Source organism: Nothoprocta perdicaria, unplaced genomic scaffold, assembly GCF_003342845.1.
Source record: "Nothoprocta perdicaria isolate Ctin4 unplaced genomic scaffold, notPer1 scaffold_275, whole genome shotgun sequence".
NCBI lineage: Eukaryota > Metazoa > Chordata > Aves > Tinamiformes > Tinamidae > Nothoprocta > Nothoprocta perdicaria.
In genome coordinates, this window is record NW_020455505.1 from 101,995 (window position 1) to 121,489 (window position 19,495).

General features: G+C 57.3%; 2 protein-coding genes across 2 annotated transcripts; both read right to left on the reverse strand.

Moving 5' to 3' along the window:
- Nucleotides 1-6,195: 6,195 nt before the first annotated feature.
- PDZD3 (PDZ domain containing 3) lies at nucleotides 6,196-9,398 on the reverse strand. Its single transcript, XM_026041022.1, has 10 exons — nucleotides 9,383-9,398; nucleotides 8,673-8,700; nucleotides 8,313-8,377; nucleotides 7,875-8,086; nucleotides 7,571-7,757; nucleotides 7,357-7,493; nucleotides 7,075-7,279; nucleotides 6,762-6,958; nucleotides 6,448-6,618; nucleotides 6,196-6,248 (listed from the first exon to the last, which is right to left on the reverse strand). Exons 1-10 carry the CDS (start codon nucleotides 9,396-9,398, stop codon nucleotides 6,204-6,206), a joined length of 1,263 nt encoding a protein of 420 aa, XP_025896807.1. The 3' UTR covers nucleotides 6,196-6,203.
- Nucleotides 9,399-9,791: 393 nt separating this feature from the next.
- NLRX1 (NLR family member X1) lies at nucleotides 9,792-16,760 on the reverse strand. Its single transcript, XM_026041023.1, has 7 exons — nucleotides 16,603-16,760; nucleotides 14,686-14,879; nucleotides 13,841-14,457; nucleotides 11,941-13,370; nucleotides 11,009-11,095; nucleotides 10,627-10,878; nucleotides 9,792-10,476 (listed from the first exon to the last, which is right to left on the reverse strand). The coding sequence occupies exons 1-7, from the start codon at nucleotides 16,758-16,760 to the stop codon at nucleotides 10,158-10,160; spliced, it is 3,057 nt and encodes a 1,018-aa protein (XP_025896808.1). The 3' UTR covers nucleotides 9,792-10,157.
- Nucleotides 16,761-19,495: the final 2,735 nt, after the last annotated feature.

Genomic DNA, 19,495 nt, shown 5'->3' on the forward strand with positions numbered 1-19,495 from the left:
CGACGGCTCCGGGCGAGAGCGAGGCGCATTGACGCCACGCGGCGCGGCCATTGGCTGCTGCCTCCGCCCGCCTCCTCCGCCGCCGCGGAACCGGCGCTTATTGGCCCGCGGCCCGCCGACTAGGGGAAGGAGGCGAGCGGCGGCGCTCGCTGGGCATAGCCCCGCCCCGCGCATGCCCGCGGCGGCGGCGAGGCCGGCGCGGCCGCCATGTTTAGCGAGGGCAGGCCGGTTGCCATGGGAACGGGGAGGCTAGCGTGTGCTCCGGGTGACGAATAAAATTTAAATACATTACAATAAATTATAATACATTACAATAAATTAACAGCACCAAACCAAACAAAATATAATATAATAGAGTAAAATAAAATAAGATCTGGACAGATGATTTTTGCAATGATAGGTTTTTCTGAAAAAAAAAAAAAAAAACAATGCTTTGGGACAAATCCATGGTCCTTGAGAGTGTCTCTCCAACAGTCTCCCTCCCCCAGGCCTGCTCTGGCACAGACACAGTTATATTTCAGACCTTGCAAAAGAGGGTTATTTCCCCTTTTTTAAAAGCCACGTTCCCTTTTCTCCGAATTAATAAAATACTTCCAGTGCCAAAATCAGGAAGCAGCACTGAGCGCGTGCTGTCAGTGTAGCAGTGTGAGCACGGCAAGACTCTGCTTTCGCTGGGAAACGTTTGACTAAAAAAGATATGTTCTAATAAACTTCTGCCTTGAGGCTTCTTTTTCTTGCTTGCTTTCTTCTCATTATTTTTTTTCTTCCTGATGATATATTTATGCACTCCCCTATAAGAACTACCGCACTGACACAATCTGACTTCATTGTCGAATTAACACAAACTTTCTCATTATGAGGAGCTCTGCGCGCCCGCTTTGCGTGCCTGGGGTTCTCGCCTCGCACCCCAGCCCTGGCTCCACACACACCAGACTTCTGCTTTCCGGGGCCGCCGCGTGCTGCTCGGCTCCAGCAGCTTCCTTTCTCCACAGGCCCAGGCTTGAGACGAGGACAGCCGCTCACACGCAGCTCCCCGAGAGTCCCTGCACTGCACAGCTTGCACATCTGCAGCCTCAGAGAAGCGCCCAGCTGTGTGCAGTGCCGGGCATGCATGAGGAAGCCCTGTACAAATTGGTTATAAAACGCTGTCTTGATTGTACTGCTTTCAGTAGAGGTTAGTAAATATTTCTGGGACAGGCAGCTCCTTGTCTGGCTTTAATTACCTGGGCAAATTTTCCTAAGGATTATATTGACCTCAAATATGTCAACATTTACTGAGGCCGTGTTCCTGAGGCTTTTCCCATTAGATGCTAATGGATTCTGGCTAATAGTCAAGCCGGACTGACCACCGGAGGGTGCCCTGGCCAGCTCTGGGTTACCACAAGAACCTGGGGAGAGGGCTGGGAGGGTTACACCAGCTTCACAGAGCCAAATACAAAAATCACTATGGCCCCTCTCCAAAGAGATCAGGGAATATGCTTGAGAAATTGCATTCCTGACTATCTACTTCTCTGGGCATGATTCACACCAAGTCACAGCTGCATTTACATGTCAGACTTCAAGCAAGGGTTGCTGTCGTTCAGCTCTGTTCCCTTCCTGAGGGAAAGGGGAACCCAGCACCCCAGTCCAAGGCTCAGGCTGGCTCCAGATGTGCAGGAGCAGCAGCAGCCCAGGAGGAGAGCTCTGCAGGTCCTGCGGGACAGTAGCAAGGGCCAAGTGCATGCCCGAAGCTGCATGCCAGGCCAGGGATGCACTTTGTACTGCAGCCCTGTGCCCTGGCCATCTGCATGGAGCGCGTTTGCCCCTGCTGCCCTGCAAAGCCAAGTCACGCTGGGTTTGTGCAATCGCTTCCTTCCAGCCTGGCAGCCGGCAGCCAAGGGTACGGCCGGATGCTTTGGGCTGCCTGTGTGAGGGCCACGGCTCGTGTGCGGTCGTGTGTCGGAGCCCTGCCTGTGCTCGGGTCAGCCAGGGCTGGCCACAAGCGTGTGCTTCTCCCTCCTTGTGTGTGCCGCACACCTCCTTGCCAGGCCTGTGCACATGTCTGAGTGCTCCAGTTTCTCAGCCCTGCACTGGTTCGTGTGCATGTGAGATGTCAGGATTCGTGTGCACAAGGTGCACGTCAGGCTCCGTGTCAGGGAGCAGCCTCCACTCCTGCCCCATCCAGGGAACAGCTCCCGCGATCCTTTTCCCGCTAGTCCCCAGGTCAGGTGGCTGCAGGCTCCAGCTCCCAACCTCACACGTGTCCGATACATGATGTGAGCTCTGCTTCCTGCTTGGAAACTGCAGCACACCCAGCAATCACCTGGCCTCCCCCTGGTATTTGGGGTTAATTATGTCTTGAGCTGAAACAACAGTTTAATATCCCCTCCCTTCCTTCCCCTCCTGTGTTATGAAGAGGATCAAAACGCAGAGGCAGTCCCCTAGGCTCCGCTCGCAGTGCGGAGCTGCAGGCTGTGCCAGAGGGAAGAGCCAGCACAGGAAGGGAGGGAGGTGCTGGGCTCATCTCAGGCTGTGACCTGGGAGAGTCAAGCTGCCTCTCCGCATCCCCTTCCCCTTGGTCCAGCTGCACTAGTGCTGGGGCTGCTGCTTGCTCGGGAACAGCCCACCTCGTGGGGCCTGTGTCTTGCCAGCCTGCAGCTGGAGCTGGCCAGTGGGCTGCCAAGGAGCCGGGACTGGATGTGGAGGCAGGGCGCCTTGTTTGGCTGCCTCTCTGTCATGGGAACGAAACACTTAGCCACTCCAAGGCTGAGACAGGTGTGGGGCCAGAGAGCATTACCTGCCCTCGCTGCAAAGGCTGTTGCTACAGCAGCAGGGGCTGGTGTGAAGGCAGCTGCCAAATCTCCAGTGACTGAGGGTCCACGCAGGACAGGGGCTGACCAGAGAGCCCACCTGTTGAAGGCACGGTGTCCATGGGTCTCTTCTCATGCCAGAGATCCCACTGCTTCCTGTCTCTCCTGCACAAGTCCTGTGTACTGTCAGTCTGCCCAGGCTCAGTTCCTACACCAGAGCCTGGAGCAGATGGCCCAGGCCCTGTCAGCTTCAGGGAGAAACCACTGGCACCAGCATCTCTCACTGCTCTCTCCTCCTGAGGCAGGATGTCTCTGAAGAGCAAAGGAAAGGGGAAAAGAGGAGTGAAGCTGCAGCAGAAGAGAAATTCAGCAGGTGAGTGGGAGCCCTGTGCCTCTCCATCCAGCCATGCCGTGCCGTGCCGCTCCTGTCCCTGCCCCACGGGGCAGACGTTGCGGGGGCTGCCGGAAGCAGGCGCTGGGAACGCCGGGGCCCGGGAATGCACCGCAGCCCCAGGGGACAGCTCTTCTGCTGCTTTCTCAGCTTCTCCGGCCCTTCCCAGCTCAGGCTGGGGCAGCGGCATAGTTACGCCTCCAGACTAATGAGAAGCAGCAGCATCAGAGGGCCCTGCCCTAAGCCCTCTCAGCCCCATGCTCTTCCAGTCCTGGGGCTCCCGGGAGTCAGAGAGGGCGGCTCTCCCAACCCTGGTTTCTCTGACAGGGCTCTGAAAGTGGATGTATGTGCTAGGCTGGAGGAGTGTGCAGTGCGGGGTTTTGAAAGGAGTCTCAATGGTCTATGCACAAATAATGCCCCTGCACAGGGATTTCAGCAGGAAGCATGTCCCAGTCAAATTTTCCTGGGGCAAAAGTCCCAAAGCGGAGTTCCCTAGAGTGAATTGACAGCAGAATCGCTGTGCCCAACCCCACCAAAAACTTGTCCTTGACTTCATTGCTTCCTTCTTCCTTTGGGGTACACAGAGCTAAGCTGAAGTGACGAAGAGGAGCACAGCCCTGGAGGTCAACATGCTGAAAAAGCCCATGGGTAAGGCCAGGAGGAGCCAGGGCAGGGACAGGCAGGGGTACAGCCACCCTGTGGTTTGGATAATGCCCTTTGGCTCCTGGTGCTGGGTTCTGGCCTGGCTTGGGTCACCCTGCTGGGAAGCATGTTGTCCCCATAGCTGCCACCAGCATCTCTGGCTCTCAGCTCTCTTGAGGGACATGGCCTGGCAGGCAAGTGTGGACAGCAAAGTGTGGACAGGTACAGGCTGTGGGACCTGGACGAAGCACTGGATCAGGCGCGAGAGGACAAGAAAGACATGTATGTAGGTGAGGGCAGAGCTGGAAGGCACACTGAGGCTGACCCAAGGATTTCATATTGTGGTGCCTCAGTTGCTGGGTAAAATTCTCCTTGTCTTGCTTCTGTCCCTGATAGTGCTAACAGTTCCAAAACACGTCCTTTCTGACCGCCTCTGCTCACTCCCACACTGTCAGTATATGAAGGCACAAGAGGTGGACGTGCTGCACTCCTGCTGTCCATCCTCCATGCAGGCAGAAGAGATAAAGGCAGTGGCTTCCTTGCCTGCATGAGGCATCTGCTAGGCATTTCTTCTAGTGCTCGAGAAGGGCCTTATAGCATCATAGATCCATAAAACCCTTAAAGCTGGAAGAGACCTCCTGCTGGGTCACCTAGAGCACATGGCACAGGGCTGCATCCAAGTGGGTTTTGAAGATCTCCAGGGAAGGAGACTCCACAGCCTCTCTGGGCAGCCTGTTCCACTGCTCTGTCAGCCTCACTGTTAAGAAGTTTTTCCTTAAGTTCCTGTGGAAATTTTGGTGCTTCAACTTGTGGCTGTTTCCTCCAGTTCTATCAGTGGCCACCACTGAAAGGAGACTGACCCCATCCTCCCTTGAGGTATTTATACACCCTGGTTAGATCCCCGCTCAGCCTTCTCTTCAGGCTGAACAGGCCCAGCTCTATCAGTCTTTGCTCATAGGGCAGATGTTCCAGGCCCCTGGAACATAGCAGCTGACGTAAAACCTCAGCCAGGGGTTTGTGGTCTTTGCCACATGCAAAGCTCTGCACAGGCTTTCACCCTCCCACGCTCACTCACCGGAAAGGTAAAGCTTTCCGTCAGGGCTCCCTCCTGCCCCTGCAGTGCTGTCCTTCCCCTGCCATGCACAGCAGTGCCGGAGGTGTGAATCACAAGCAGAGTCCTCAGATCCAGGCTTGCACAACCCCCTGTTGGGATCTGAGCTTGGGATCTGCCCCTTTGTCCCCATTGTTGTCCCTAGCAAGGACCCGGCCCACCAGGAGCTGGAGAAGCAGGCAGCATGCCGTAGCTGCAGCTTGGAAATGGAGGTGAAGAGTCTCAGGAATGGCTTAGTAAGACCCACTGCATGCCCACTCCTGGCTCCCTGCAGCAGCAGGTGCCAGTGTCTATCTGCTCACCATGCCCAGCATCTGTGCCTATTCCCCCACAGCTGTCAGTCTCCGGGAGAAGCAGCAGGCACAGGAGACAGCTGCCCGGGTCCTGGCAGAGAAGGATGAGACTATTGCCCAGCTGTGGGACAGGCTCAGCACTACGGGGTATGAGAAGATCCTTCACATCAGTGGGGAAGAGGCTGAGGGTGGCTGTCAGGGGCAGCAGGGCAGCTCCTCCTCACTGTCACCTCTCCCTCCATCATAGCCTGGACCTTGTCCTAGCCCAGCTGGAAGGAACCAGGCAGTGCTGGGAAGAGATGGGTACCGCCACACAGAACTCTCCATAGCGCTATTCGTAGGAGCAGCAGCATGGATTTTCTTTTATTCACACACCAAGGAGAACAGGGGAATAGCATTGTGTTGGAGCAGGCACCCATCAGCCCTGGGTTTGCAGACGGGGTGAAGAGAACATGTTCCTGGAGAAGCAAACCAGAGCCAACAGGCTGAGCACTGGAAGCCCGTGTTAGCCTAGGGGCTTCCTCTAGGGTCCAACGGCCTCTGCTTCTCACTTTCCCCTTTGCACATTGGCCCTGGGGCCAGCCCTTCAGCTGAATGGAGCCCCAGGTGGCCCAGTGCCTAGGTCATAGCTTGCAGGGGAGCACCTCAGCTCTCCTAGGAGCTGGTCAGGGCCTGGAGCTGACTGGGGGTGAGGGTTTAACACATCGTCCATGAATACCTCCTGGAGACAGCTGGACAGGCAAAGGCATGGGTCAGGCTTTGCAAAAATCCACCATGATAGTTAATAACAACTTGGGTCCAGCCAGGGACACAGGAGACAAATCTGAGAGAGATACGATGTTGCAAGTCCCGACCCAACAGAGCCATGCTGAGCTCCCTGGGGAGCTGGGCCAGGGCATCGACTGGCTGGAGCTGGCCTGGATCAAGCCTCTCTGCAGGGAAAACTTCCTGGAGCTGGATAGTGTCAGCTCTGGACACTAAAAGGCCTGGTGCGGCTTCCTCTGCTCCTCCAGGCGCTGGCTCTGCAGGGACAGAACAGGGACACACGGGCAGCTTGGCTGTGACATTTGCCTGCCCGCCTCCCAACCCCCTGGCAAGGGGACAGCCCTGCCCCATGAGTTGATCATGGCATGGGGATGTACCAGGGCAGAAAGCAAGCTGTGAGCTGGAGCAGTGGCTGGGGTGTGAATGGGGCTGGCAAAATGGGATGAGCAGGATTACCCGTTCAACATCTTTAGCGGCAGCACTGGTCATGAGCTTAGAGCTGGGACTCTCTGGTCCTACATCAAGGTGATGGAGCTCAGGAGAGCGTTCAGGAGAGGGCAAGGAGGTAGTGCAGGAGCTTGGGCCAGGGTCGCTGTCCTCAAAGAACTGCAGTGGGGACAGCCCAATCTGTAAAAGCAAATGGGTGTTAGCCTTGCATCTGCAGGCGCCTTGCAGACCAGCCCTGGAGGAGATCTCACTGCATCCAGGCTTGGGGACAACAAATCCATCCTGGCATCTCATCCTTCATCAAACCAAGTCCCCAGACCTACCGAGCGGTAGAACTTGTCACCAGCAGAGTCGATGACCAGCAGTGTCACCTGGTCCCCCTGGGCACGGATCCTCATGACTGTCTCCTGGTGGTTCAGCCCCTCGATGCTCTCACCGTTCACTGCCAGCAGACGGTCCCCTTCCTTCATGCCTGCTCTCTCGGCTGGCAACCCGGCATCCACCTCCCACAGGAACTGGCCTAGCACCGTGGGGCATGGAGGTGAGAGAGGAGATGCTCACTGAGTTGGGGCATCCCAGAGCACTGAGGAGGACAGGGTGCCAGTGTGGGCATTCCCAGCTCTTCCCAAACCTCACCTGTGGTTCCCAAGCTACAGTCCTCCTCCTTGAGCAGAAACCCATAACCATCTGGCCCTTTCACCATGCTCAGCTTCCGGACCTTGAAGGGGAGCCAGGAGGCATCCGCCAAGGCGGCTGTCACCCGCAGACCCCACAGGCGGTAAAACTCCTCCGCCACACTCGATGCCACGAGCAGCGTGATCTTGCTGCCGCTCCGCTTGAGCTGGGTGAGGAAGCAGCACAGAGTGCTCAGCGCAGTTGCCCTCCATTGCCCTCCCTTTGTGCACCGGCAGCACCCACCTTTCTGGCGAGCTGTGTGTGCGAGTAGCTCCTCACGCTGTCCCCGTTCAGCTCCAGGAGCCAGGAGCCCGAGGGCAGCCCCGCGCGCTCGGCCGGCCCGTCGCGCCGCACCGACAGCTGGAAGGTGCCCTTCGCGCCTGCCCGGAGCACACTGGCAATGCAGGTGCTGCCACAGCAGCGTCTCAGGGCCCTGCCACCCCAACCCCGCTTTTACCTTCCGGCCCTGAGATGCTGAAGCCAAAACCACTTTTGTCCCTTGTGATGTGGCAAAGTCGCGGGCGGATGTCAGCCGGCAGCATCTGGGACAGGTCCCTGCCAAGTGCTTTTGCTGTTTCATAGGTATTGCTGTCCAGCACCGCCAGGAGGACCTGGTTCCCACTGGCCTTGATCTTCTGCACCACCTGCAAGGGGCCAGGTGATGAACGGTTTCCTCCCAGCAGTGCCCTGGAGGGGCAGGCCACCCCAGGGGGCAGCTCCATGTGGGGACACCCTCTGTCCTGCATCCTGATGCAGGTTACCTTTTTGTGGTCCATGTGGTCCACGAAGTGGCCGTTCACCTGGAGGAGCCGGTCCCCATCCTGCAGCCCCCTGCGCTGCGCCAGCCCCCCCAGCTCAACCTGCCGGATGATGTGTCCCTGGCAGCCCAGCTCCTTGTGCAGGCAGAAGCCAAAGGTCTCGCTGCTGTCCTTGTTCAGCAGATAGAAGCGGGGCTCCCCCAGACCCTCGCCATCTGTGTGGTGGGTGCAGCCCATGAGCGGGGCCCTGCAGGCACCTAACATGGTCTTCCTGCCTTTGCCAGGGTTGGGGGCTCCCACTGCTCCCTTTGGCCTTACATATTCGCCACCCCACTATTCCCTACCTTAAGGGATCTCAGACTCAAGCAATTCCTCTGGGGTACCCAGCTGTCCACCTCGCTGTACTGACACAGGAAACCCCCCAAAGATGTGGGTATTTACCCGTGTCCTCAGCCAGCGACAAGGCAGGGTTGTCGATCCCATCTTTGGGGTTAAACTCAAATTTTCTGAAATATTAAGAGGCAGGAGAGGCCACATCAGTGCAGCAGCATGGCTTTTATCCCTACTCTCCCTGTTCCTGTCGCAGGGAGCCCCTTTTCTGCCTCCCCTTCCTTGGTCAAAGCAGGTAAGGCACCTCTCTCCTGGAGCCTCCCTGCACCTCTCCTTGGCTAACAGCTCAGGGAAAAGACACTCCAAGGACAGGCAGCTGGGGGCCCACAACACCCCACAACCCCTCAAGGTACCCACTTCGCCAGCATAAGCCCCAGGGAGCCCCTGACCAGAGGAAAGCTCAGCACTTACAGGATGGACTTCGTGTCGCTCTCAAGCCCTGCAGAGGGAGAGAAGAGGTCAGCACAGGAGCGGATCCCAAATGCTCCAGGCTTGTTCCATCACAGGATAGGCAGGGGCACAGGGACATGTGGTCCATGTCCACACAGGGAAGGTCCACACAGCCTTCCCTCTTGCCCCTGGCTGGGAGAACCTCCTGGCACAGCCCTGCCTGGGCACGACTCCACCCTTGGCCCTGCCAGCAGCGTCGTCTTGTGTGTCAGAGCGGCAGGACACTCGCTGCTCAGGTCCAACAGGCACCCGGCACCCAGTCCAACAGCTCCGGCAGCACTCAAGCCAGGGGGGCTCGGACAGTGGTGTGCAGATGGTGGCTAACCCTGTGTAGGGGTCATCCGGCTTTTGGGCTGGTGATGAGGAGGGGCATCAGGGTGCTGAGAGCTTCTGAGGTGGCATAGGAGGCTGTAGCCCAGAGGTGGGCACAGAAGTTTTCCTTTGCATATCTCCCTAAGAAACCTCTCTTCACCTTTTCCAGCCCAAAGATTCCAACCCCATGGAGAGGAGTCCCTGCCACAGGACACCTCTGCATTCTCCAGGATGCTTGCAGCACCTTCCCACCACCTCCCTCTGCTCTGACGCCGCAGGAGAAGCAGGGCCTGGAGACATGTATGTGGACAGGGTATCCAGAGGACTAAGCACCCCTGCTCCTCAGCCCCAGCACATACCTTTCATTTGCTTCATGGCTGCAAGGACTGCAAGAGGGAGCAAGGTACAGGGTGAAGTGGCAGAGAAGCCAGTGTCCCCGCCTCCACCAAGACGCCCCAGGTTTAATGGTTAAACAGTTCTGGCATCTCCATTGCCCTCCCGTTGCCAGCCTGTGCCCAGGTGGGTTTGGAGCAGCACCCTGCAGGGCTTGGAAACAGCCCCTGAGTGTCCTGGCTTGCAGCTGCTCCCAGGGGCAGCACCCAGAGGGAAAGATCACCTCAAGCCTGTCAGCGGCTGGAGCAGAAGCAGGGCGGCTGCCCAGGCCAAGTCTCATGAGGCGGGGAAGCACCAGAGCCCTCCGAGGCAGCCGCGGAAGGGACAGACATACCCGCTCCTCCGCATTCCTCCTCCGGGAAGGGCCTGGACAGGAGGCTAAGTTTATGCACTAGCATGCTTTAGGGAAACAACAGTGGGCACTTTAATGCTACCAAAGATTTCACAAGCAAGGCCCAGTCCTGCCCCACTCACGTCACATGCCAGCCGGGGATCTCTCTGAGCCTAGAGCAAGCCCGATTTTCTCCTGGCCTGGTCGGTGCGCAGTTTTCCCACATTTCAGCCTTGCCCACAGCGTGGGGCTGAGCCCCACATACCCAGCACCTTTAACAGCCTTGGTAGCACCTGACCACTGGGCATCTCCAGCAGGATACAGGTGCAGGCATTGTGCTTCTCAGGACACTCCAGTGTTTCTTCCTCAGCAGTGCAGTTCCCTCCCTGGTCAGGTAAGCAGATGGTTGGTTAGAGGCTTCCATGCTGGAGTTTCCCAAGCATCCTCTTGACCTCCGTCTCCACTCGCAGGAACTTGGCCTTTCTCCAGGGGTTGGCAGTCTGTCTCCGGCTGCTCTCCAGGTCCTGCAGGATGATGCCAAGGTGCTGCCGAACTCGCTCACGGTCCCAGAAAGGCAGGTTCTTGTGCACTATGCTCAGGATGTTGGACCAGTAGTCAGAGACATCGGTGCCCGCTGTGAGGAAGACCAGCACCCTGATGCCATCCTGATCCAAGCGCAGTGTGTGAAGCTCCCGTTTGCCTTCCTCACTGATGTCGTTAAAGTACAGGCTGCAGCATGGGAGAAAAAGAGCAGAGAAATGCTGTGAGGGCTGAGAGGCAGCACGCAGTGGCAGAAAGGGACTCTCCATATCTCTTGCTAAGGGGAGCGAGGCTGGTTTGGATGTACTGCTCATGAGAAAGAAGAGACAAGGAACTCACTGCACTGTGTTCAGCGTGGCGTGCTTTTTAGCCACCTCCACCAGCGCCGAGGCAGCCACATCTGTCAGGGAGTTGTAGCCCAGGTTGAGCTCCTGAAGGTGCTGGTTCTTGGCCAGGTGCTGAGCGATGACCTCCACGCCCCGGTCCCCCAGTGAGGTGTGCAGCAGGGACAGGCGGGTCAGCGACCGGTTGCCTGCCAGTGCCTCGGCCAGGAACTGTGCCCCCTGCTCACCCACAGGGTTGTTCGCCAGCCTGCAGACACAGGAGTTCAGGGGAATGGCCAAGGCTGGGCACGAGGCCCACACGCAGGGAATGGGGTGGGCAGCAGGGACACTTTCATGGGAGCACAGAGGCAACGCGCCCCTTCTCTCTATGCACTCACCGCAGGTTGCTCACCACACATTTGTCATGCAGGAGTAGGTCACGGATTTCCTTGCAGGCATCAGGACCCAGGCTGTTCAGCTGCAAACTAGTGCAGAGCAAGAGATGGGGATGACAGGATCAAAACAGCTGTTACGTGTAGGGCTGGCACCCTCACCCCCTCCAATCACCCTGGTCCTCTCCTGCGCTCACTGTCACCCTCCCACCTGGGAGCCCAGAGAAGTCCAGGCAAGGTTTCCTCTCTCAAAAGGTGCACGCAGCTGCACCCACGATCCCACTAGAGCTTGCATAGCATCAGTCAGCAGTTCCAGTGCCAGCAGGGCAAGGAAAGGGAACTCGGGGCCTCTGCGTGACAAGTGAAGGTCTGAGGGGAGAGAGTAGGACCCTACCAAGCTCTTCAGAGCATCCAGAGGAAGGGAGCTGTGCACAGCACAGCTGTACAGCTGAGTCCGTCTCTTCTGAGTCTGGCCTGCCACCCCCTGGGCATTGGGAATACTGCGGGTCTACAAACGGACTCCAAGCGCTTTGCATGGTCGAGACATCCACCCTTAGCTGCCTCTCTCCTGCGCAGATATAGCAGAGTCTGCTACATGGCTGTGCTGGGTGTCTCCTGGGCATGGAGACACCTCCAAGCCATGGGAGAGACCTGGGCTTGCCAGAGAAGCCAGCAGGCCAGCCTGAGGAGCCCAACGCAGAGAGCGCTGCTGCAGGGCGTGTTGGGACTCCAAGTCCCAGCGTGCAGTGCCCTGCAACGCTGCTCAGGGAACAGTGCATACTGGAGGCTGTAGTCTGCACTGAGGGCAAACAAGGGCGAGCACGCCTTTCTCCTGCTTTTGCTGTGCTCCAGCTCCTGATGTTCCCCAAGACAGAGAGAGTTGAAGGCAAGCCCTGCTTTCTGAGTGTTGCTCAAGGGCAGGAGGAGATTGTACTCACTAGAGAGCCTTGCACCGCAGCAGGACAGGGAAAAGGGTCCTCAGGCTGCTGCTATCAAGATTGCAAGAGGTCAGGTTGAGCTCCTCCACCTCATGGCTGGTTGTGCCCATGACAGATGCCAGGACAGAGCACTTGAGAGGGGTCATCTTGACAGATGAGAGGTTGACAGTCCGGAGGGAGCGGATGGCCTCAGCTGTGAAGCGTTCATTCTGGAACTCGTGCAGGAAGAAAAGGTAGTCCATCAGTTCAGATGGGGGCAGCCCTTTACGGCTATTCCTGATGACTGTCTTCTTCATGGCCTTAGCAATTTCAAAGGCTGCCAAATTCTTGATGGAGCAGCCTAGCTGCTCCAGGATGGCACGGTTACGGCGGGACAGGATCCCACCCATGAAAATGGGGAAAAGCTCAAAGACCTCATCATCAGAGACCCACTCGTCGGGGTGGCGCATGGGGCCTTCTGTGCCCAAGATGCTGGAATTGATCTGGTCCAAGACATCATCATTGAAATAGTCCTCCTCTTTGAACATCTCTTCCGCCATGGTTCGGGCAATTGTGTCCCGGTCCTTGCCACTCAGTCGGGAGAAGTAGCGAGGGAAGATTTTGAGCAGATTAAGAAGCACTGGCAGGAAGCGCAATGGCAGCACCTTGGAGATGATATTCAGAACCACAACAACATCTTCACTTACCTTCCCAAAGATCTCTGACATCTCCTTCCCTATCCGCTGTGCCAGGGTCTTCTTCTCACCCAGAACTACATACAAGGCTGCCAGATATTCCTGCATAGCAGGAATAGTGAAGACAAAGGTGTGCTCTTTGCCAGGTTGCACACATGGTGTGAGGAAGAAGCGGAAGACATCACTGCGGAAAACCTCCAGGAGGTTGAGCTCACTTTCGGTCTTCATCTCTACCTCAAAGCATTGCTGCAGGTCCTCCTCTGAGAAGCAGGTCTTGCGGGACATCACCCCTTCGTGGGCCAGCTTGCCCACCGTCTTGGCCACATACTTCATCATGGAGATGTTGTTGGGATCAGTGCTATCTAGTACCTCCCCACTGAAGTTGAGCCTCAGAAAGCTGGTGTAGATACCAGTTAGGGTCTGGCTGGGAGGTACCATCTTGGTGAAGTAGAGGAAGTGCAGTGTTGTACAGACCAGCCAGCAGTAAGAGGGCAGGAAGCAGGCAGCAGCAATTTGGTTGTGGCGCTCCAGGTTCCTTGACAACATCTCCACCAAGTTGTCTTGCTCACCTGAACTGCTCCCTGGGCTGTTACCACTGCCATCTTCTCCAGTGCAGCCAGGCTGGCTCAGACGCATTTGGAAGTACAGCTTCTGGAGGTTGGTGTCAGAAAAGCCACAGATCTCAGCGTAGCGGCCCACATACTTGCCTGGGATCCGTCGCACAGCTGATGGGCGTGTGGTGACAATGATATTGGCCTGGAAGCAGAGGACATGATGAGTTTGCAGCAGTACCTTTGAACTATCTTCAGCAGGATGTCAAGCCTATGACCCTCATATGGGAGTGCAAGAATCAGGGTCTGTGGTTAAAGGTATTGCTCACCACACACATTGGCTTAAACTTATCCCAGAAAGACAGGACAAAAGAGCTTTCCTCATTCAGTGCTACACACAAAAATAGTCTGGACAGCTTCAGCCAGGCAGATTCTCAGCTAATCTTTGTCTTTCTAGAATTTCCCACTGCCCTAAAGGCTCCACAAAGACAAACCAGCAACTGTAACATGAAGACACCTTGACAAGTCCCTCCAGGGATGAAGGATGCCTGTTCACTTGCAGCCAAGCTGGGCTACGAGCAACCAGCCTAAGGGCTAGGGGCCATGCCTGCAATGCCCCAGAACTCATGTCCAGCTTTTCTGGCACAAAGGAACTGAAGGAAGACAGACACTGACCTCTGGCAGAAGGTATTTCCGCAGCAGGTTGACCACGATGGCAGTGGGAGGTACAGGCTCATTGGGATCACAGCAAAGCTCCGTGCCAGCCAGACGGAAGTCTAAGTTGAGACGCTCTAAGCCATTGAGGATAAAAAGCATCCTGAGGTTGGAAGTGCCCAGCATCGGCACCACATCCCGGAGGTGCTGGTACTTCTTGGTGATTAGGCGCCGCAGGGAGATGGGGCTGTTGCTCTGGGACAGATCCTCACAGGAGAAGGGGATGACCAGTTCAAAGTGGGGCAGGCGTCCATGGCACCAGTCCACCACCATCTTCTTGATGAGAGTACTCTTCCCTGTGCCCACAGTACCAAACAGCACCACTGTCTTCACCTGCCGCCCACAGGCATCCATGTCAAAGAGGTTCTGTAGACTGATTACACGGCTGCAAGGTTGCTGGAGCTGATGCTGGATGGTCAGGTCAGGCGAAGGCTTCAAAATCTCCTCCAGGGAGCTCTCGCGGATCACTGGGTCCACGTGGACTGCATCTATCGAGAAGGAAGGGCCAAACTGCCTCTCCTCATTTGGCTGGTGGCTGAACCATGCAGACAAGCTCTTCTGGTGCTTCTTGATGGCCTCTAGGAAGAACAAGGTCCTTATTAAGACAAGCGCTTCCCAGTGGCGGGAAAATGGGGAAAATGTTCCCCTCAAGCTACCTTAGTGAGATAGCTGTGGAGAGAATGGCAGAACCCAGCACTCCCAGCCCTTATTACTCATGTTCACTACTACACTGCTGAGAGCAGCAACTTTCCCCAACCTGCTGCTGGGGACCCTCCATCCTCTTTAGTGCACGGTTACAAGCTTACCAGAAGAGGCCACGTTCCTCAGTGTGCCCAGACCATGGCGGGGGGAGGTGGTCTGAACAGGGGGTTCTTGGGACCCTCCCTGGCGGAGAACACATCGCCTGGTCTCCCTCCACTCTGGCAGGGATCCACGCAGCCATGTCCAGCTGCCCCGGCGCAGGCGGCTCTGGCACTGCAAGGCCCAGGACATCTTCTGGCTGAAAGAGAGGGGCACGCCATGAGCCACGGCAGGAGCCAGACAGCTCCCTCCCCAGCCCAGCTCTGCAGCCCAAGTCCTGAGAATCCAGGAGCTGGGCCTTAGAGAGAGGACGCAGCAGTGGGGAGACTAGGAGAAATGAAAAATAAAGGTGATTCTTTCCTAAATAGCCGCAAGCATGCTGGGTTCCTAGTCCCAGCAAGAGTCCTAGTGTGCCCCCATTTCCCCAGGGTGCTCCACCCACTGAGCAGTGCCGCTTCCCTGCAGGCTCCAGCAGCCCTTGCCATGTCCTTGGCAGCCATCTGAGCCGCTCGCCAAGCCTGACAGGATAAGGCAGCTGCCAGCACGCAGAGATGCTGAGCAGAGCCTCCTCCCATTTAAAGCAGCCGACTAGGTGATGAGCGCCGGCTGGCCACAGAATGCCAAGGAACTGCTAACTCCTTCCCTTGGGGCAGTACAAAGCTTGGCACCAGGTGAGAATTCCCGGGCAAAACTCCTGTCTCCAGCTGTGGCAGAAGGGGATCTGCAGGTGCCTGGTGCAGCTGAGGCTGTCCAGGAGCCAGCAATGAGCAAGGCAGGGTTAAGAGCTCTCCTCCCCAGGGATGGGGTGCTGCAACATCCAGCCTTACCTGTGTGGTTGGGGCCTGCAGAACAGGCTGTGCCTGTGCTGACTCAGTGTCCCAGCCCCTGCTCAGCTGGGTGATGCTCCAGGGACGCAGGCTGCTTTCAACATCCTGAGAAGCTGAAGCATGGGATAAAAAAACAGACAGGGAGACAAGAATTGCCTGCATTTGCTCCCCCTGCCACCAGGAGAGGACAAGCAGAGTGGCTGCTCACTCCCACCTCCCACATCCTGGGCTTTTTGCAGTCCCTTCTGCTGTCATCCAGGAGAGGAAACTGAGGCACGGGAAAGGCTCTGGTGGAGCTAATCCTGAACCCTGGTGCCCTTGTCAGGGCCTTTACAGTAAGCAAACCCTGGTGCACGGCAGGCCTGGACTGCAGCCCTTTTGCACGCGTGCTTTGCCACCCAGGGCACCTCAGGGAGCAGGAGGCCCCTGGGTGCCCGCCTGCTGCAGCCCCCACTCCGGGACCCCTGCGTGCCAGTGCTCCATGGCTCCATGGAGCCAGCCCTCCCGCTGCCCGCTGGGATGTGGCGGGCGTGCGGGCACCTTGAGCCCAGGGCAGGGTGAGAGGCTGCAGCCAAGCGGCAGGCGTTACCTCCAGCAGGATTCCTCGCCGGAAGCCGCGGGCAGCCGGTCCCCTTGCCGCCCCTGCTCCCCTGGGTGCCAGTGCCGCTGCCTGCCAAGCCTGACGGGTGCCTGGGTAAGGGAGCCCAGGGTCTTCTACCCCGCTGCTGTGACTGCTGTCTCCATGAAGGAGCTCCTCGCTCGGGCGCCTGTTTTGCAGCTGCAACTTCCTGCTGCCGCGTCCCGCCCCGTGCCACGGCCGCGCTGGCTCACTGCCGGCGCAGGGTGAGGAGCGCGGAGAGCTGCCGGCACTGACACATCCAGGGGCCCTGGCAAGGGAAAAGCACTGCCGGCCTGCCCCTGCTCCGGAATTGGGGCCTGCAGGGTCCGGATCACCCTGGCTGGGCACACGCAGCACCCTAGCACCAAGGTGGGTGCGCAGAGACTCCAACACTCCCCATGGGCAAAGAGCTCAAGGAAGCGGTGCTGAGCGCAGCACGTACGTATTTCTCCAAATACACGTATATGCACACATACCTTTTGCTGTTGGCAGATCTGCTCCTGCAGCCTGGTGAGGAAACGCTGGGCACAGAGGCAAAGACCTCCTGCGTGCAGAGGCGAAGCAAGGAGACGGGCGTACAGGCATCCTCTTGGGCTTGTGCTGGCTCTCCAGACTTGCACTCCCCGTGCCACATCCTGACATGGGCACATGGCCCCAGCACAGCCAGGCACACATGTCTGTATACTTATACATGTGCGCACACACACACACACACACACACACTCACACCCTCTAGCTGCTCAGTGACAAGAGGCATCCACGCACTACAGTATAAATATAAGTTTTATTGATGTGTGAAACCTGACAAGTACAGCTGGCATCTCAGAAACACCGAAATAAGCCACAACACATCTGCCTGCTCCGCGGCTCCTATGGCACAGCCCGCCGACAAGCCACTTACCTGCGTGCGGCACAGCCTGATAAGCGGGCAGCGACACCTCTCCTCCTGGAACACCCCTGCCCAGCCCACACATACACCCTGTGCTGTACAAACTACTCTGCACATATGGATAAAGTGAAGGCTGGAAAGCCAATGTCCCAGCACTACTCCAAGGTGGCAAAGAGCTCCCAGGAACTCCCACCGTAGAGGGACGGGATAAATGGCGGTCACACAAGTTGAGAACAAAACACTGTTTTATTGCCTGATTGGGGAGTGGGGTGAAACCCTGGAAGAAGCCTCATCCCCTCCCTGTGCTGGCCCAGCCTCCCACTCTGGCAACCCCCAGCACCAGCAGCGTGATAATGTGTTTGCTCTTCTTGTGCATGTGACCAAGGAGGCCTGACCATGCACGGAGGTGAGAGGCTGTGTCCCTGGCTTGCAAGCCTAGGTGCCCATGTCTGCTTGCAGCACATGTGTAACACTACCAGCTACTTCCATTTCTCTGGGCTGAAGAGTCAGAGTAGTTTTCAATAGGGTGAGGTTCATGGGTAGCCTCTGCGGCGCTCAAGGAGGACGAATGCTCCTTGGGTGCCAGAGCCCCAGGCTGAACCACATTCTCATCCATTAAAGTGCATTGCAGGGGAGGGAGGGGGCAGAGAAGGAAGAGGAAGAATCCTGCTCTCCTCTGTCACAGTCTCTTCCTGATTATCCAGACTTGCTCCCTGGTGGCACTCACATCCACCTACCCCTGCTCTGATAAAGTGCATCCTTGCCATGCTCGTGAGCCCACTGCAAGGACAGGGAACTGGGTACATATGTGCTCAAGACAAGGCAAGACCAAGCCTGGCCACATACCACAAAACAGGGCAATGCGAAGGGTACCACAGCACTGTAGCTATTTCATCCCAAAGATACGGTTCTCAAGAGATCCGCCTCCCCCACTAGTGCAAATGTGCCTCATCCCTTTGCATGTCTCTGTACATTCCTCCATCTACAGGATTGTCCTTGCTGTGAGGGGATGGTCAATGAAGGGCACCTTCTGAGCAGCAGCATGGCCCGCAAGCCAGCAGAAGCCCAGGCTCGTCACTGCTAAGAGGGCTCCTGCCCTTCCCTCCCCTGGGCACTTCAGGCCTCCTCCTGCACACCTTGCATGTCTATGGGGAATATCTTTGCTCCATGACCGCACTCATCCACCTTCAGGACACAACTATCCTCTGGCTGCCTGCTCGCGCTGGCCCCCTGTCCCACACAAGCGCGTACCTGGTCCGCAGGGCTTGGCCAGCATGCCCACCGGTCCTGGAGATCCCGCACAGCAGCCATATGGGCAGCTATTTGCCCCTGGCGGGAGACTTGGGATCTGGCTGGCTGCACCTCCAGGGTGATCTGGCTCTAGCCATGCTCAGTGCTGTCCAGTGGAGTTTTCCCTGGGAGCTGGGAAAACTGTCAAGAGGTGCTTGCTGGCAGCCCCGCTCTGCTGTATGCACTGCCCACAGCCCTCTGCCCACTGCCCTCTTGTCCGGGTTGCTCCACGTCCCTGGAGGTAGTGAGTGCTGGATACGGTTAGCAGGAAAGGGGTGCCAGGAGGACGTGCAGTCCACCTCCCCCTGTGAGAGCCCCCACTGCCAGGGAGAGGACAGGTGGCAGGAGCTGCGCAGGACCGAGCCATCAACACCTCATGCTGATCTGGTGTCCAGCCAGGAGGAAATCATCAGCCCGACCCTGTAGACCTCACACTGGGCAAGGCTTAACTCACTGACACCCTGGAGTAAGGTAAAAGAATGGGCACTTGCCTGACAGCCCCACAAATGGACAGATGGAGATGGGCAGCAGCCCACATCTCCCCTTGTCACCCGCCCATTTGCTCACGTGGTGGCAGAGCAGACCTGGAGGCTGCTTCCCCTTGGCCCAACCCTGTCTGGGCACGACGGCTGTGTGCGGCACCCAGCCCAGAGATGGCCACACTCGAAATGACGTGAGTACATGGCAGAGCAGGGCAGCAAAGGAGGATCCAGGAATGGAGGGGAGTTTGGGGAGGCATAGTAGGAAGTTAGTCAAGAGCCCCTTGGGACTATCCTTGTGCTCAGCATGTCCCTTAGACTGGAGCTCTTCACAGCAATCAGTCCAGGCAGAGGAAAACCCAACCTTGCTGATGGTCCAGCATCAACACAGCCATCTGTCTCCATGCATCTCCCATCAAACAGACTGCAACTGAGCAGAACAGTCCCAACAAAAGCCAGGAATAGTAAGGAAGAGCCTTAAGGAGCGTGTTGTTCTCCAAGTCCATGCAGAGGGGAAATCACTCTTCTTCCTGGGTCTTGTCCTGAAGTCATCCCCTGCTCCAAGGGAACCGGCCCTTCTATCTCACAGGCAGCACTTGAAGCAGGGCCAGAGCAGTGCAGAGCTGTCTTTCCTGGTCTTTCCTGGATTGCTGCACAGAGCTGTGTTTCCAGGTCTGCAAGGACTCTGTGCAGTCCCCTGCCCTCCTCATG

What these genes read in the sequence shown, in the direction of transcription:
- PDZD3 (XM_026041022.1), bottom strand. An exon ending in CAGCATCTCAGGGCCGGAAG is followed by an intron (nt 7,494 to 7,570) that starts GTAAAAGCGGGG and finishes TGCTCCGGGCAG; the next exon opens with GCGCGAAGGGCACCTTCCAG. An exon ending in GTGACAAGTTCTACCGCTCG is followed by an intron (nt 6,619 to 6,761) that starts GTAGGTCTGGGG and finishes TTGCTTTTACAG; the next exon opens with ATTGGGCTGTCCCCACTGCA.
- NLRX1 (XM_026041023.1), bottom strand. Translation starts at nt 16,760, where the DNA reads ATGTGGCACGGGGAGTGCAAGTCTGGAGAGCCAGCACAAGCCCAAGAG. An exon ending in GGAAATACCTTCTGCCAGAG is followed by an intron (nt 13,371 to 13,840) that starts GTCAGTGTCTGT and finishes CTCTGCTTCCAG; the next exon opens with GCCAATATCATTGTCACCAC. An exon ending in GCCACGCTGAACACAGTGCA is followed by an intron (nt 10,477 to 10,626) that starts GTGAGTTCCTTG and finishes CCCATGCTGCAG; the next exon opens with CCTGTACTTTAACGACATCA.